General features: G+C 43.5%; 1 protein-coding gene across 4 annotated transcripts in view; it reads right to left on the bottom strand.

Annotated features, from left to right (window-relative positions):
• Positions 1-5,929: 5,929 nt before the first annotated feature.
• LOC106569298 (disabled homolog 1) overlaps positions 5,930-17,805 on the bottom strand; it is a 129,192-nt gene continuing 117,316 nt past the window's right edge. Inside the window, exons 7-14 of one of the 4 annotated variants that reach the window (XM_045694235.1) lie at positions 15,841-15,879; positions 14,804-14,869; positions 13,140-13,208; positions 10,590-10,637; positions 9,183-10,035; positions 8,878-9,005; positions 8,499-8,608; positions 5,930-7,894 (exon numbers count right to left, since the gene is read on the bottom strand). In XM_045694235.1, the coding sequence (XP_045550191.1) occupies positions 8,516-8,608; positions 8,878-9,005; positions 9,183-10,035; positions 10,590-10,637; positions 13,140-13,208; positions 14,804-14,869; positions 15,841-15,879 (1,296 nt within the window). In that variant the 3' untranslated portion in view covers positions 5,930-7,894; positions 8,499-8,515. The remainder of the gene's footprint in view (positions 7,895-8,498; positions 8,609-8,877; positions 9,006-9,182; positions 10,036-10,589; positions 10,638-13,139; positions 13,209-14,803; positions 14,870-15,840; positions 15,880-17,805) is intronic. The other 3 variants (XM_045694236.1, XM_045694237.1, XM_045694238.1) reach the window with 3 other exon arrangements.

Consider the following 17,805-nt stretch of genomic DNA (forward strand, 5'->3'; position numbering starts at 1 on the left):
CCTTGAGATGCTTCTTACGGAGCCACTCCTTAGTTGCCCTGGCTGTGTGTTTCGGGTCGTTGTCATGCTGGAAGACCCAGCCACGACCCATCTTCAATACTCTTACTGAGGGAAGGAGGTTGTTGGCCAAGATCTCGCGATACATGACCCCATCCAACCTCTCCTCAATACGGTGCAGTCGTCCTGTCCCCTTTGCAGAAAAGCATCCCCAAAGAATGATGTTTCCACCTCCATGCTTCAAGGTTGGGATGTGTTCTTGGGGTTGTACTCATCCTTCTTCTTCCTCCAAACACGGCGAGTGGAGTTTAAACCAAAAAGCTCTATTTTTGTCTCATCAGACCACATGACCTTCTCCCATTCCTCCTCTGGATCATCCAGATGGTCATTGGCAAACTAAAGACGGGCCTGGACATACACTGGCTTGAGCAGGGGGACCTTGCATGCGCTGCAGGATTTTAATCCATGACGGCGTAGTGTGTTACTAATGGTTTTCTTTGAGACTGTGGTCCCAGCTCTCTTCAGGTCATTGACCAGGTCCTGCCGTGTAGTTCTGGGCTGATCCCTAACCTTCCTCATGATCATTGATGCCCCACGAGGTGAGATCTTGCATGGAGCCCCAGACCGAGGGTGATTGACCGTCATCTTGAACTTCTTTCATTTTCTAATAATTGCGCCAACAGTTGTTGCCTTCTCACCAAGCTGCTTGCCTATTGTCCTGTAGCCCATCCCAGCCTTGTGCAGGTCTACAATTCTATCCCTGATGTCCTTACACAGCTCTCTGGTCTTGGCCATTGTGGAGAGGTTGGAGTCTGTTTGATTGAGTGTGTGGACAGGTGTCTTTTATACAGGTAACGAGTTCAAACAGGTGCAGTTAATACAGGTAATGAGTGGAGAACAGGAGGGCTTCTTAAAGAAAAACTAACAGGTCTGTGAGAGCCGGAATTCTTACTGGTTGGTAGGTGATCAAATACTTATGTCATGCAATAAAATGCAAATTAATTACTTAAAAATCATACAATGTGATTTTCTGGATTTTTGTTTTAGATTCTGTCTCTCACAGTTGAAGTGTACCTATGATAAAAATTACAGACCTCTCCATGCTTTGTAAGTAGGAAAACCTGCAAAATCGACAGTGTATCAAATACACTGACAAAGAAATGATCAGTCTATAATTTTAATGGTAGGTTTATTTGAACAGTGAGAGACAGAATAACAACAAAAAAATCCAGAAAAACGCATGTCAAAAATGTTATAAATTGATTTGCATTTTAATGAGGGAAATAAGTATTTGACCCCTCTGCAAAATATGACTTAGTACTTGGTGGCAAAACCCTTGTTGGCAATCACAGAGGTCAGACGTTTCTTGTAGTTGGCCACCAGGTTTGCACACATCTCAGGAGGGATTTTGTCCCACTCCTCTTTGCAGATCTTTTATAAGAATTTGTTCTTAACTGACTTGCCTAGTTAAATAAAGGTAAAATAAATATCAAAAAGTGAAAGGGTTAAATAAATGTAGTGTTTGTCTTTGAGGTAGTTGTAAGGTTATTCGACGGACGGACGGATGGACGGACGGAGGGAGAGAGGGATACAGAGAGAGAGACAGTCAGAGACAGACAGAGGGAGAAAAAGACAAACAGCGAGAGAGCGACAGAGAGAGAGACAGACAGCGGGAGACAGAGAGACAGAGGGAGACAGACAGAGAGTGAGACAGACAGACAGACAGACAGAGGGAGACAGAGACAGACAGACAGAGGGAGACAGAGACAGACAGACAGACAGACAGACAGACAGACAGACAGACAGACAGACAGACAGACAGACAGACAGACAGAGGGAGGGAGTCAGAGAGAGGGGGGGAGGGGAGATAGAGAGGTGGGGGGATGGGGGAGGAAGAGAGAGAATAAAATATAATTGAAAACAGTTTGAGTGCTATAGTATAACCAATCTTTATGCCAGTGTCCCACTTACTGTAAGGCCTTTTCTCACAGAAGGCTGCATCACCCAATTAATACACAGAATGTGAAGTATATCACACGTTCGTTATCATTGGTTAACTACTCCCATTGTCTTTATCCATGCAAAGTGGATTACAAACAGCAACCTGCACCACCTAGACTCTCCACCTAGACTCTCCACCTAGACTCTCCACTAACAGGTTTATCAACATCCTCCTCCCCAACCTCCTCTTTCTCATCATCACCACCATCATCATCATCACTACCATCATCATCATAATCATGGGCAGCAGGTAGCCTTGTGGTTACAGGGGCGAAAATCTGATATCAACTTTGGGGGGGACAATTACATGACATTTTCTCAAGAGCAATTCCTGAGGGGGACACCAAAAGTAGTGCTGTAACACATAGCCTACATTGTAATATGGTAAATGTATATTGAGGAACCAAAGAAATAAGGTGTTTGCCGTACTCCTAACTACCGGTACCCAAAACTACACAACTATTCACAACAGCAATACCATTGCCTTTAACAAATCTTAGTTCAGTCACCAGTTTAAGTTGAGTGGGGGTATCCATGGCATTTTCCAATTATGTTCCTATTTTACAAGTAAAAAAAATGGAGAACCTTTCATAATGTTGCCAAACAAAGACTCAACAAACTTACCTGAGACTCCCTGTCTCTGCCAGTCTGTCCCTGCATATCTGTCCCCAACTCTGCTGTCTGTGTGCAATCTGTTGCCTGCTCTGCCTAATGACATCATTGTGAAACATTTCCATTAGAATTTCATTTCTTTCTTATGAACATTTTATCAACTAGTCTTTGAGATATTAGGCTACTAGGATTCTTACTTTGCGTTTTGGTGTAGTGAAAAATACTCTGATGTCCGTCTTTTATTTTTCTGCCATTTTTCTACCTGGCTGGCTGGCTACACACACACACAGTGTGTAGGTTATTTACAGTAGGAGATGGGCTTCTATCATCTTATCTTTTATCATTCTATTTGGGCTTCGATCTAAAAGGTAGCTAGCAAATGTGAAACGGATTAAAATGACAAGAGTTGACAGCTGTATGAGTTCACCATTTACATAACATATGCTGCAACCTTTTGTAATTTTAATAGTTTGTTTCATATTGGCTGGCTTCCAACAATAGCTGAATTTGCAAAGCTAGCGAGCACCAATTCAGTTTCAGTGGTGTTTGCTATAATCTTTGCTACCTGGGTTAAATCAGTTTATCGCTAACCTTATCACAGGGACTTTGAAGCACTAACTTACGTCATCTGCATGCTGATCTCGGAATAAATTAACCATAGCAAAGATTCCATCTTTGACGAGGCCACATAAATGGAATAGGTACTAGCTAGCTTAATAGTTAATATTTGCGCGCTAGCTGTGCATATTCAGCTAGTGTGTGTGCGCGATTGACTGGATTAAACTCACGTCAGTTACGTTCATTGAGTGCCTTTCAGACAGTGGCTACGACCCCTCTGTTACCTTGCCAGTGGATCAAACCATTGTGAGGAAAAGGGTGGGGGGGTCGCAATCTTTTGAAACTTAAAAACGCGCTGTTAAGTGTCTATAATCAGCACAATTGCTTTCATTGCGTATTATTAATATTATTTAAATTACATAGTTATGTTTCAGTGATATATTGGGGGGACAAATCATATTTTTCCCAGGATGGGGGGGTCGTGTCCCCCCCGTCCCCCCCGCGATTTCCGCCCCTGAGTGGTTAGAGCTTTGGGCCAGTAACCGGAAGGTTGCTGAATCGATTCCCCAAGCTGACAAGGTAAAGTTCTGTTGTTCTGCCCCTAAATAAGTCAGTTAACCCACTGTTCCCTGGGTGCTGAAGATGTGGATGTTGATTATGGCAGCCCCATGCACCTCTCTGATTCAGAGGGGTTGGGTTAAAAGCAGAAGACATCAGCACCATCATCCATCTGTTCCTCCTCCTGATAACACACACACCATGTTTGATTCTCTAATGACCGTGTCATTGATTTCAACAGTCCACAGTTTAAATCCAGAATAATGTTCCCTCTCGTTGTACCCAGATAAGGCTTCAAGCTAAAACCTTACGATCAGGTGTAAGTGTACTGCAAATGAACCTCACACTAAATCATACATTGTCTGTCAACTGTATAGAGTCGTGATGCTTGTAGAGGACATTGCCCTTGTATCTATATCTTCCACACACATAGACTTAATGAAGGTCTTACCAGAGTAGGAGACAGTAACATGGGCTGACATGGATCAACATGGATCCAGAGAACAAGGTAGTGGTGGATCAGGACTGACACAACTGTGTGTGTGTGTGTGTGAATGTTCAGTAGGTCTGTCTGTAAAGACACTGATTAATATTATCGGGGACATAGACTCATCGTTACGCTCTGACCCTGGGTCAGTCTTTTGGTTTTTTGCTCTGGGAAATCATCAAATAAACACTCCAACAAACATGACTTGTGTACTTTGTGTTTCCCAATGTCTAGCTTCCCGAGCAGAGTTTCCCTGCGCCCATTCCCTGACCAGTTAGTCAACACACACTGTGTGTTCAGTTGTCTTTTAGGACCTTCAGGTTTGGTGACAATTCCATTTCAGTCAATTCGGGGAGTAAACTGAAATTCCAATCCCAAATGTTCCTTAATGCTTTTGCCGTAATGAACACAACCCTGGTTTGTCACATTGAACACAACCCTGGTTTTGCCCTAATGAACACAACCCTGGTAATACTGTAACAGGAACACAGCACCCTCTGTTGGATCCATTGAGTTGGAACAAAATACAAATGTCCTGTCTGGAATCCAAACTGAATAATGCTATGTTTGTAATCATGTGGGTAACCAAAAGTACAGCTATCATGCTTGAAAGAAAGTATAGTGTTCAAAAAGTATATTAATAGATTGCTTTTTATAAATAATATTTTGTTGTTGCATTTAACTCCATAAAATGCTCGATGTTTCCTTAGTATGTGACATCAGAGGTCAGCATGTGGGAGAAGTTGGACCTCAGGATGGCAGACATGTTTCCCAGTAGTAATTACCAGTTGGAGGGCCGTTGAAGTGGATTTCTCTCAGTCGTATGTGGTAAATACCACCTTCCCAATTGGTTACAAACACAGCATAATTAGCTATTAGTGAAACAATAATGAAACAGAAGCACGATGATGTTTATTGTCATTAATCCTGACCCATCTAGCGATTTCTGCTAGATGGGTCAGCTGCAAAGTCAAAATTGGCTATCGTCAAAATGAATGAAAACACAAATTCGCTTTTTGGTCTACATTTAAGGTTAGGGTTAGGCATTAGGGTTAGCATTGTGGTTAAGGTTAGGGTTAGGTTTAAAATCAGATTTTATGACTTTGTGGCTGTGCCAGCTAGTGACCACTCTGCAGAGCTGCCTCCAGTATATAAGTCATCCCAATAAATGCCAACCTGTGAAGCAGAATGGTTTGACCTTCCAGATCTGTGAACACTTGATTTGATATCCAGAAACAATAGGTCCCTGACTACCTCCAAAGGTGGTCAGGAAGATCTGATCACAATCAGATCACAATGTGTCTTTTAATCATCTACTCCAGTCTAAAAATGTGGGCACAGTCAGAATGTGTACAAGTGCAGGACAAGGGCGCATGTTATAACCAGGAATAAAGGGGGCTAGACACGCATTGTGTCTGGATATCAATCAAGTGTAAACAGATCTGGACGGTAAACCATTTAAATCATCATTATACCGTCCTCTAAAATCATTGACAGATAGGTCTTTGACTTATGGCATCAGTAACTGTCTTAAAATAAATAAATTCATACTGTATATTTGAAAGAATATCGGTCAAATAATCTGCATACATACTGATCAGATCCCGAAACGTACATGTTAGTGCAAGGTGTAAATAAGCACGGCTTGAGTGATATTCAGTTTAGAGTGCTAAAAAATGTTTGACTGGCAGCATAATCAAATATTCAGGAGCAAAGTGGGAATCACATGATATTTTATTTGTGACTGAACAGTGGGGATTAGTAGAACAGTGAATGGGAAGAAATATACGTACAAAAGTCCTTTTCTCTTTTCATGACTGTTGGAATTCCTAAATAAAATGTACAAAATATCGTTGGACCATTTAATTTAGCATTTTCTTATAAGAGCAGGGTTACAGTTATTATCATCATAGTCTAGAAGTAAATAGCAATAATATCTCTATTCTTTCATAATCTTCTAAAGTCACCACATTTTGCCATTTGTAACTCCGTGGAGCAGACAGACTTACAATATGCCCCAAACCTTTAGTTGCATGAATCAACCGTGTTACTGTAATACAATGACATGACGATATAACAGTGACGGGACAACGCAACACAACCAATAATAATAAGGCATAGTAAAGCACTCTGGAGTCTACTGCTGGCTGGGCCGTCACAACTAGCTTATTGGTTTGATTCCTAAAAACCACCCATGTGCAGCAGACCTGGGTTCAAATACTATTTCAAATCATTTCAAATACTTTAGCGGTGTGTGATTGAGCTTGCCCGTTGCTATGGAACCAATAGAAAAGTCCCAAAAGTGCAAACCCTGCCAACATGGCACTCGAGGCAGGCTAAAGCAAACGCTCAAAAGTATTTGGAAGGTTTAAATAGTATTTTAACCCAGGTCTGGTAGTAGTAGAGCAGGTCAACATAGAGATTGAAAGCAAACATTGAAGGATGGGTAGTACACCTGTTCAGTAGTCTAAAACAGTTAAAAGCAAGGTTATGCCCCCCCAGGTAAAAGTGACAGGGACTTTATTGGCCTGTGGATCTTTTCTTTTATTTTGTGTGTGAGGAGGGCCATTTTATTTTCAAAAGAGTGAGTTACGTCATACGTAGGTAGCAGGTATCACCATCGTTGCTTTGATTCAATGGCTATGTAACACAGATTCACAGTTCATATGTCACAGACTGGCTGACCAAACCCAACAGAGAAACAGAAAGTAAAAAAATTAAAATAAATTGGCAAGAAAGCAAAGCAAACATCCAGACAATACAGACAGAGGTGCTGGTAGGGCATTGCTTTAAAGTTGAGAGAGCCACAGGTAGGTAGTGTCAGAGAGGCAGACGACAGACCTATCTTTTGGCACAGAGTTTCCGGTTTAAGGGGTCTTGAGGAAATCTTATTTACAAAATAGAAGTTTGGCAAACAGGAATTCTCAACTGATGCCTCGAAGCTGTTTTCGTTATCCATAAAACACTCAGAAGCATCAACTCAGAAGTCGCAGCTTACAAAATAAAAATTACATTTTTATCTTTTAGCATCGAAAAGGAAGCTTTGAAGCTATGGAGAACAGTTGTCTCGCAGTCTCTGCTGTGTTTCGCTGGATCCACAATACATACTCTGTTCATGCCAATGGGACAAGTCAGCTGTTTGAAAACATTTTGCAAATCCATCTGTTCCACACAGTGAGTACTCTGAGGCGGGTGGCAGTTCTCCAAACGAAGGGTATAACCCCATAGGACACCAATCCTCCTCAAAATCACCCCAAAAATAATTTCATCCTTAGAACCCATTAGAATCCTCATCCTGACCATGCAGTTTGATTGGTCCTCCCAGGTCACATGATAGATAAGGTGTCTCCCCCCTCTGACCTGTGGCAGGAAGTTGTTGTGGTAACGACCCACTGCTACAGTTTGGTCAAAGATCATAGGTCACTTCATGGGAGAAAAGGCTTCCGATTGGCTGGGGGGGGGGGGTTGTGCTGTCCAGATCAGGGGAGAAGCCAATCCTATGATATTGCTGCTTTAGGCTGCCAATATCAGCATTCTCCAGAACAGAACAGTGATCCGTGTAATCAAGTTATTAGGAGGGACATAGGAGTCTAGAGTCTCCTCTCCTTCATCTCTCAGTCCACTGTCCTCCTCTCCTCTCATCTTCTTCTATCCTCCTGACGATCACAGAGGTTCCTTCTCCTGGAAAGGGAGGGACCAGCATTAAAACACATACAAGCAAGGCACACACACTCACACACATGCACATGCACACACACACACACACACTGAATTTCAGATATACTCATGTGTGAAATATGTGTAGTTATGAGCCTATAGACAGCAGGTGGCAGTATTGTTCCTTACGTCCTCATACAGAATCAATGCAGAAATGTTCCATTTTACAACGTATTGCAGAGCCATAATAAATTAAGTCTTAAACAAAATAATTGGCTGAAAACCATTCAGCTGCAAAGACACAGAGAGAGACTCAAAGACAAAAAAGAGATCTGTGTCTCTGGAAAAACCCCAGACAGACACAGAGAAGGAGAACTGAGCGGTAAAGGGTTGTTAGACCAATCAATAAAACAGAGATGTTTTAAGCAGCCTTAAGGGGATACAAAAAGGTTGGACAACAGAACAGAAGAGGGGTGGAGAGAGAGGGAGAGGGGTGGGATGAGGAGAGGGAAGGAGAGGAGAGGGGAGGAGAGGGGAGAAGTGGGTGGTTGAAGAGAGGGAGAGTATAGGAAAGGAGAGGAGAGTGGAGGAGAATAGAGGAGAGGGGTGGTGAGGAGAGGAGACCCACCCAGAGCCCAGTGTTCTCTAACTGTCTTCCTGTGGACAGATCTGGGCCTGGGGAGAATCAGGTGGAGCATCACCGGATGGACAGGGAGACAGAGCCCTGGTGCATAAGCCCTACATGGAGAGAGAGAGAGAGAGAGAGAGAGAGAGAAAGAGAGAGAGAGAGAGAGAGAGAGAGAGAGAGAGAGAGAGAGAGAGAGAGAGAGAGAGAGAGAGAGAGAGAGAGAGAGAGAGAGAGAGAGAGAGAGAGAGAGCATGGTCAATACCACACGAGTATAATCCACAGATACAAGTTAATGCAATAAGTTCAGCCATTAAGACAACTATCCACCAACTATTTCATAGATCATTATATCATCATGAGCAGCTTATTCAAGACTCACCGAGCCATCCTCCCTGGTGCTGGGGGGTGTGGCCTGTGTTTGGATGGGAGAGTGGTCTGTGGGGGGGTCACTGGTCTGGGACGAGGCTGAGTCTGAGGACGGTCCAGGCTGGGGGGCTGGGGTGGACGCTGCAGAGAGAGAGTTGGCGGTATAGGAGTGTTGGTTGTTGGGTGTACCTTTTTCACATAAAGCATTGAACGTTATCAATTTGGGTAGGGCTAGGGTTAGGTTAAGGTTTGGGTTGCTGTAACTATCTATCTAGTCTAGTATGAATGTAGCAGAGACTGGCAGTAGGGAGAGCTTACCTGAGTCAGTGGAGGGTGAGGTGGACGTTCCAGGACTCAAGGTCATCCGAGAGAGGTCAAGGTCACTACAGCTGCCTTCCTCTTCCTGGGTCAAGGCCAATGGTGACATCACAGCCGGTGACCCCAGGCACAGCTGGCTACAGACCAGGGTATCAGGAGGCACGTTCACTGGACCAGGGCCGGGCGTCTCACACCTCGCCATCATGACAAGGCTAACAGGCGTCTCACACCTGCCCACAGCACCCAGACCCATTGAAGTGGGACTCATCGGCCCAGGTGTTCCACACCTGCTGCCCACCATGACAAGGCCCAGCGAAGAGGGGCCTTCTCCTGCGTCAGAATCCCCACTGAGGCTGTGCTGCTGCTGGAGCTGCTGGAGCAGGGCGGGGTCCATCGCCTGGTGCTGGGGGCTGGTGATGGCCGAGGAGGGGGTGGAGGAGAGGTCACAGTGTAGGCCCTGGGGGCCAGGGCACACGGTGGTGATGGGCACCATCATGGGGAGGTGGTGACCCCCCACACCCATGGCCTGAGCGGGCATGTAGGCAGCCATGGCGGCCCACTGCTGCTGGGTGGCAGGGAAGATGTTGGCCTGGCTCCAGATGACAGGCTGGCCTCCCGGGAGGACCTGGGTCACCTGGAGGGGCCCCTGCACCCCAAAGGCCAGGGTCTGGGCCTGGCCAGAGAAGGATCCCTGCTGGGCCCACTGGGCTGCCTGGACTGGCCCCATGGTCATGTACCCTGAGGGGACAGATGTGGGGCTGAAGGGGCCGGTGAACATCTCTGGGGGGTGTTGGTGCTGGGGCTGGTGGTGGCTCCTGCTGGGGTCCAAAGTGTTGGCCGGGGATGGGGGCATCTGAAGGCAAATCATCCACACACACGTCTAAACCAGGCACCTACTGTATTCTTTCACTGGGATCATTGTGACTATTTACTTAGAATAGAGGTCCTGCAATTTATTTACTTAGAATAATGGGTCCTGCAATTTATTTACTTAGAATAGAGGTCCTGCAATTTATTTACTTAGAATAGAGGTCATGCAATCTATTTACTTAGAATAGAGGTCCTGCAATCTATTTACTTAGAATAGAGGTCCTGCAATTTATTTACTTAGAATAGAGGTCCTGCAATCTATTTACTTAGAATAGAGGTCCTGCAATTTATTTACTTAGAATAGAGGTCCTGCAATCTATTTACTTAGAATAGAGGTCCTGCAATTTATTTACTTAGAATAGAGGTCCTGCAATTTATTTACTTAGAATAGAGGTCCTGCAATTTATTTACTTAGAATAGAGGTCATGCAATCTATTTACTTGAGCCATCCTGTAGTCAAAAGCATCTGTATTACTCTAATCACAACAAATCATTCTTAATACAAAATGATTTTGAATGGGAAGGTCAGTTACTCACCGAGGGCGGAGTGGACATGTCTCCGAACAGATCAAAGTGGTTGATGTTCTGTGCAGGGATAAAAGGTAGGGTCAGAGAAAGAGAACAGTGACATTTCAGTGACAGTTCCTGTGTGTGTGTGTGTTCCTGTGCTCCTGTGTGTGTGTGTGTGTGTGTGTGTGTGTGTGTGTGTGTGTGTGTGTGTGTGTGTGTGTGTGTGTGTGTGTGTGTGTGTGTGTGTGTGTGTGTGTGTGTGTGTGTGTGTGTGTGTGTGTGTGTGTGTGTGTACTGTAGAGAATTGTACTGTAGATGCTTAGAAACATCTAGCTCTTCTTTCCTCTCATTTCATTATCAGAAAATGGATCTAAAATGAATCTCTCATGGTGCTCTGTAATTGGCTGGGTAAAAGGGTTATTCAGTCCAATCTAACGAATGCTGATTAGATATTCCTCTGTCCGTCTCTACCAATCAAATCATCCCCTATTGTCCCATGATGCATTACCATTGTGATTCCCCTAAAACACAAGATAATATGATATCATTAGCTGGTAGGATTCAGGCTGTATACATGTGCTTTTTGTGGCCACCATGTTCCTCCTCCAAGACAATATAACCACCTGACCCATATTGCAGACGTGACCGTTCCTACTACTCCGTCTCACCCCCCTGGCCATATACGTCCAGCGCTCTGACAGTATAATTACAATACAGAGGAGGTAGGGAGGACGGACAGAGGTTCTACAGCTAGACACATGAAATGTACAGTATGTCACAGACTACAGGTGCCATGCACAAGCAGACAATGTATCACCACGGGAACACACACAGGATTTGCATGCAATAAATAAAGACACACACACACACACATTTTTTTTAAAGAGAAAGTGAGGGGAAAACAGCAATCAGTATGTGTGTGTGTGTGTGTGTGTGTGTGTGTGTGTGTGTGTGTGTGTGTGTGTGTGGGGGGGGTTAACATAACATTATCTATACCCTCTTTGAATTGTGTGGAGGAAACCAATCATATACAGTACATACATTACACCATATTGTTGTTATACATGATGTATTGGTCTGACAGTCTCATTTAACCTTAAGGGGGCTGAGGCACGTTAGTGTGGAGGTAGTGTGGTAAGGTAGTGTGGTTATAGTTCTATAGGCCTTCCCCTCCGGCAGACTGGCAGGCTGGCAGAGTGACACACACGTTCAAGTTGAAGTTTACTTGTGAATCGTGTACATACAACAAATAAAGTTGAACTTGAACATGTCAGGCTAGGGCTGGGGCATCTAGGCTCTCGTAGAGCTCCAACTGAATGAACAGACAAGCAGTAACTCTTAGAGATATGGAGGCAGCTACTGATACAACACCAGCTAGCATGATGTGTGTTGGGGAGAGATAGCAGGAGGACAGTGTAGCTACCATAGATTGTTGATGTGCTGCTGAACTATCAGCACAGGAAAAACGCAAAGAGAAAAAGTATGCACACATTCTTCTGTTTCCATGTACGTCTTGACCAATGGGCTTAAAAATGGAATCCTGCAGTATATAAAGACGGATCCACTAGCCGCCCCACCACCGTTTGTTGCCCAGCTGAGGAGCTTTGAGCAGCATGGTACAACATTTGTTGATACATATTGTGCTCGTCTATCGCACGTGCAGTGATGTCAGAGAAGAAAAACAGTGTTGGTTGTTTACAGTAACTTCTTTGTTGTTGTAATATCACAAACAAACATGGAAGTTTCCCCATTAAAGATTCCAGCTTTAAATAAATGTTTAGATGATGGTTTGGAGAAGAACGACTAGTGCATCTGATATGGTGGAAACTCATCAAAACTAACAGTTAATCCATGACCTGTCTATTTTTTGTGGTAGAAATGAATCTGCTGTAAAAAAATATATATTTGCTCTGCATACAGGTACGGTGTTTTTATGAGTGGGGTGGTAACCTAGGAGACCCCTCTGTCTGACTGCATGCAGCTCCACCAAACAAACAACAACTCCACCAGCAAACCTCTCAGATTCACCTCCCAGGAAGATGGAACAACCCACTATTCAACTGAGACTGAAAATGACAAAAAAACGTCTGTCTTTAAGACATTACGCCTTTTGATGTCTAATAGTCCTCCTAGTCATATTTTCAATTGTGTGGAGGATTTGAAGCAAAGACTCTATCTGTAGCTGGTGCAACATCCAAGCTTGAGGGACAAATCATGAATCTGTTGTGGCAGGTTATGCATAAGTCCTGAATATCATTTTATCATCATACCTCTAGAGTTGACTGAGATCCAACGGATCATTCCAAAGCAATAGATTCTATTTCTATGTATCATTCCTCGGCCAGGAAAATCTATATCAGATAGTTAGTGCACAGGCAGGCAACCATGACCTAGATACACACTGATAATAACCTGTCGATAACCAGTCTGTGGGTGTATACTGTGTATAACAGTGGTCACACAGACGGGGTTCATCAATGGAAGCTAAAGAAGAGGGGAGGTTTTCCATTGAGAGAGACAGAGAGGTTTGCCAGTGGGGGGAGTGGACGAACAAAAAAACTAAAACATAACACCTACAGTCATAAAATGGCGTTTTGGGACGTCATAGATCCCTTCTCCCTTCTGCTGACTGGTTGCGGTAGGGACCTGAGTTGGAGGTCCAGTCAAAATAAAACAATACAGTGAGCAACACCATTTACCAAGGCTGAGAACGAAAAAAAGAATCCTTTCTACTGCAGTGTCTCAAAGCTACTGTTCTGTCATCATTTCAGAATGGATCTCTGGTCTACACATGGTGATACTGTGGTCTGGTCTAAAAGCAATGTTATGCAAATACAATTCCACAGTTGTACCGCTCTCGAATCAATTCTACTTGAATCCATATTGATTGTAAGCAATGCTGTCAGATTGTGCATGCTACTTCTCTGTTTGGACATTAAGAGCACACAGCTGGTTTTCTCCATTTATACAATGTTTAACCAGAGGTTTAAATCTATGGAAAGTGACAACGCGGGATCATGTCCTGTTCTCTCCTCTTTTTATTTTCCTCACATTCATCTATTAACCGTATTCAACAATATGGCCTCCCTTTCTCTCTTTTGGCTGGCTAACTTGGCATTGGGCTGCAATTTCTTCTTGTCTATTGATCTTGTTTCATTCAGAAATCAAATGGCATGGCAAGTGATTAATCTCTATGCAGCTTACATCTTCAGAGAGGTGAGGGAGAGGAGGAGGGAGGAGGAGGAGAGGAGGAAGGATGAAGGAGTAGAGGGGAGAAAGGAGGGAGGAGGGGAGGGAGCAGCGGGGAGGGAGACGGAAGGAGGAGGAGGAGTTTAAGGAGGCGGGAGGGAGGAAGGAGGGGGAGATGGAGGGAGGAGGGGCGAGGTAAAGAGAGGAGGAGGGAGGTGATGGAGGGAGAAGAGGAGGAAGAGTTGGAGGGAGGAAGGAGGGGGAGGAGAAGAGAGGAGGAGGGAGGCGGGAGGTAGATGGAGGAGGAGGAGTTGGGGAGAAGGGAGGAGGAGGGAGGAAGGAGGGGGAGGAGAAGAGAGGAGGAGCGAGGCGAGAGGTAGATGGAGGAGGAGGAGTTGAGGAGAAGGGAGGAGGAGGGGGAGGTGAAGGAGGAGGGGTAAATTAGAGAGGATGGAGGTGATGGAGGGAGCAGAGGAGTAGGGGAGGGAGATAGAGGGAGGAGGAGTTGGAGGAGGGAGGAGGAGGGAGGAAGAAGGGGAAGGAGAAGAGAGGAGGAGGGAGGTGAAGGGAGGAGAAGGGAAGTGGTGGAGGGAGGAGAGGAGGGAGGAGGAGGGGGGAAGAAGGGGGAGGAGAAGAGAGGAGGAGGGAGGTGAAGGGAGGAGAAGGGAAGTGGTGGAGGGAGGAGAGGAGGGAGGAGGAGGGGGGGCAGATTAAATCACATTCTAGGTTCCTAGAAGATGCTCTTGGTCCCTTGAACTAAACGGGAAGGTCAAACCTCTGGATGTCTGCAGGGAGCCCATATAGACTCTAGAGAAGCCTTGATGAATTGGTCTGACAAAATAACTGGCCTCTACTGCACTTCACTGAACTATGGATTTGAGATGTTATTCATCATTTACATTAGGAACGTTGTGAGTATACTATTTAAAAATAATAATATCCAGAGTGTACTCCTCTGCTCTGCTCTCTAACAAACATATATATTCTATTGTAACACAAAGCTCTGGGTTGACTACTCTACAAAAGGTAAGGGGCGGGGCTTGGTATTGTACCTGGTAAACGCTCTCCTCTGATTGGTGGCCACGGAGGGGCTCATGTCCAGCCTCAAACACAATGTACTACAACAAAGGAAGTGGGTGGGGCCAATAGGGATGGAGGATGACGGGATAGATGGGGGAGAGAGACAGAGAGAAAGAAAGAAAGAGATTGAGAGAAAGATTGAGGGACAGAGAGAGAAACAAAATTGAGAGAAAAACAGTGAAAGAAAGAAAGAGAGAGAGAAGATAAGAGGAGAGGAGAGAGTACAGTAATTGGTCAGGCAGTGGTAACAGGTACTGTAGAGGTCTAAGACTTCTGATCTCCATCTCCACTACCACCTAGACACAGAGGGCCTAATACTGATTTGAGATCTGCGCTTGTAACTTAGTTGATTTACACGAAAGTCTGAATCGCTTACACGCCCAGATCTCAAGTTAGGATTGTGCCCAATGGTCATTGGAGTCTTGTATTCAAAACAAAACAGCCAATGCTACTACAGAATTGCAAATTAAATGTTTTTTTTTCAGGCATACAGTTATAGTAAAAGCTAAAGGGGCAAACATTAGAAGTGTTTTGAAGGGGGTGGGGCATAACCACTGAACATTAGCATTCAGAGTAAGGGTTAGTGTTGTCTGTATTCAGTGTGAGCAACAGAGTAGAGTATCATGTTCCAGTTTCAGCCAAAAGCAAGAGGGGAGAACAACCAGTCAGGGTCAGATAGGTCTTTAGAAGAAAATCAGTACATATACACAGATCAACTGAAAATATATGGTTTTACAACACTGCACTGGCAATGGGAGAGTCAAATGGTTGAACAAAACCATCTACTATGATGGTTGGTCTACTGCGTATTACTGAGATGGTTTGGGTATCATGAATCATTAATTAAAGCAGATCAGTGGCAGATATTTACATTAAGGATTAAGTGTTTTTAATTCTATAGAATTAATCACGTGAAAACAATTGTGTCTGTAGAAGCTAGAGTGTAAACGTTACATGGGGTTCCATCGCTAGTTCTGATTGGCTGTGTAGGTGTTGTGTGGCGACCTACCTGGTAAACTGGATCATCCACCTCGTCCTCCAGAATGGTCTGTGTGATGGTTGAAGAGAAGGAACATTTTACATAACAAGTAGAAGACAGATAAAGAGAAGAACAGAGCAAGAACATACAGAGGCAAATAGAGTAACAGAGAGAATAACAGAGAGAAAAACAGAGAGAACACAACATGGAATAACAGAGAGAATAACAGAGAGAATAACAGAGAGAATAACAGAGAGAACACAACATGGAATAACAGAGAGAATAACAGAGAGAATAACAGAGAGAATAACAGAGAGAATAACAGAGAGAACACAACATGGAATAACAGAGAGAATAACAGAGAGAATAACAGAGAGAATAACAGAGAGAATAACAGAGAGAACACAACATGGAATAACAGAGAGAATAACAGAGAGAATAACAGAGAGAATAACAGAGAGAATAACAGAGAGAACACAACATGGAATAACAGAGAGAATAACAGAGAGAATAACAGAGAGAATAACAGAGAGAATAACAGAGAGAACACAACATGGAATAACAGAGAGAATAACAGAGAGAATAACAGAGAGAATAACAGAGAGAACACAACATGGAATAACAGAGAGAATAACAGAGAGAATAACAGAGAGAATAACAGAGAGAATAACAGAGAGAACACGACATGGAATAACAGAGAGAATAACAGAGAGAAGAACAGAGAGAACAAGACATGGAATAACAGAGAGAAGAACAGAGAGAAGAACAGAGAGGATAACAAAGAGAAGAACAGGGAGAAGAACAGAGAGAATAACAGAGAGAAAAACAGAGAGATAATAGAGAGAATAACAGAGAGAAGAACAGAGAGAAGAACAGAGAGAATAACAGAGAGATAATAGAGAGAATAACAGAGAGAATAACAGAGAGAATAACAGAGAGAATAACAGAGAGAATAACAGAGAGAATAACAGAGAGAATAACAGAGAGAAAAACAGAGAGAACACAACATGGAATAACAGAGAGAATAACAGAGAGAATAACAGAGAGAATAACAGAGAGAACACAACATGGAATAACAGAGAGAATAACAGAGAGAATAACAGAGAGAATAACAGAGAGAATAACAGAGAGAACACAACATGGAATAACAGAGAGAATAACAGAGAGAATAACAGAGAGAATAACAGAGAGAATAACAGAGAGAACACAACATGGAATAACAGAGAGAATAACAGAGAGAATAACAGAGAGAATAACAGAGAGAATAACAGAGAGAACACAACATGGAATAACAGAGAGAATAACAGAGAGAATAACAGAGAGAATAACAGAGAGAATAACAGAGAGAACACAACATGGAATAACAGAGAGAATAACAGAGAGAATAACAGAGAGAATAACAGAGAGAACACAACATGGAATAACAGAGAGAATAACAGAGAGAATAACAGAGAGAATAACAGAGAGAATAACAGAGAGAACACGACATGGAATAACAGAGAGAATAACAGAGAGAAGAACAGAGAGAACAAGACATGGAATAACAGAGAGAAGAACAGAGAGAAGAACAGAGAGGATAACAAAGAGAAGAACAGGGAGAAGAACAGAGAGAATAACAGAGAGAAAAACAGAGAGATAATAGAGAGAATAACAGAGAGAAGAACAGAGAGAAGAACAGAGAGAATAACAGAGAGATAATAGAGAGAATAACAGAGAGAATAACAGAGAGAAGAACAGAGAGAATAACAGAGAGAACAGAGAGAATAACAGAGAGAATAACAGAGAGAAGAACAGAGAGAATAACAGAGAGAATAACAGAGAGGATAACAAAGAGAAGAACAGGGAGAATAACAGAGAGGATAACAGAGAGAACAGAGAGAATAACAGAGAGAAGAACAGAGAGAAGAACAGAGAGAATAACAGAGAGAATAACAGAGAGGATAACAGAGAGAACAGAGAGAATAACAGAGAGAATAACAGAGAGAAGAACAGAGA

The sequence above is a fragment of the Salmo salar genome, chromosome ssa14, assembly GCF_905237065.1.
Source record: "Salmo salar chromosome ssa14, Ssal_v3.1, whole genome shotgun sequence".
Taxonomy (NCBI): Eukaryota; Metazoa; Chordata; class Actinopteri; order Salmoniformes; family Salmonidae; genus Salmo; species Salmo salar.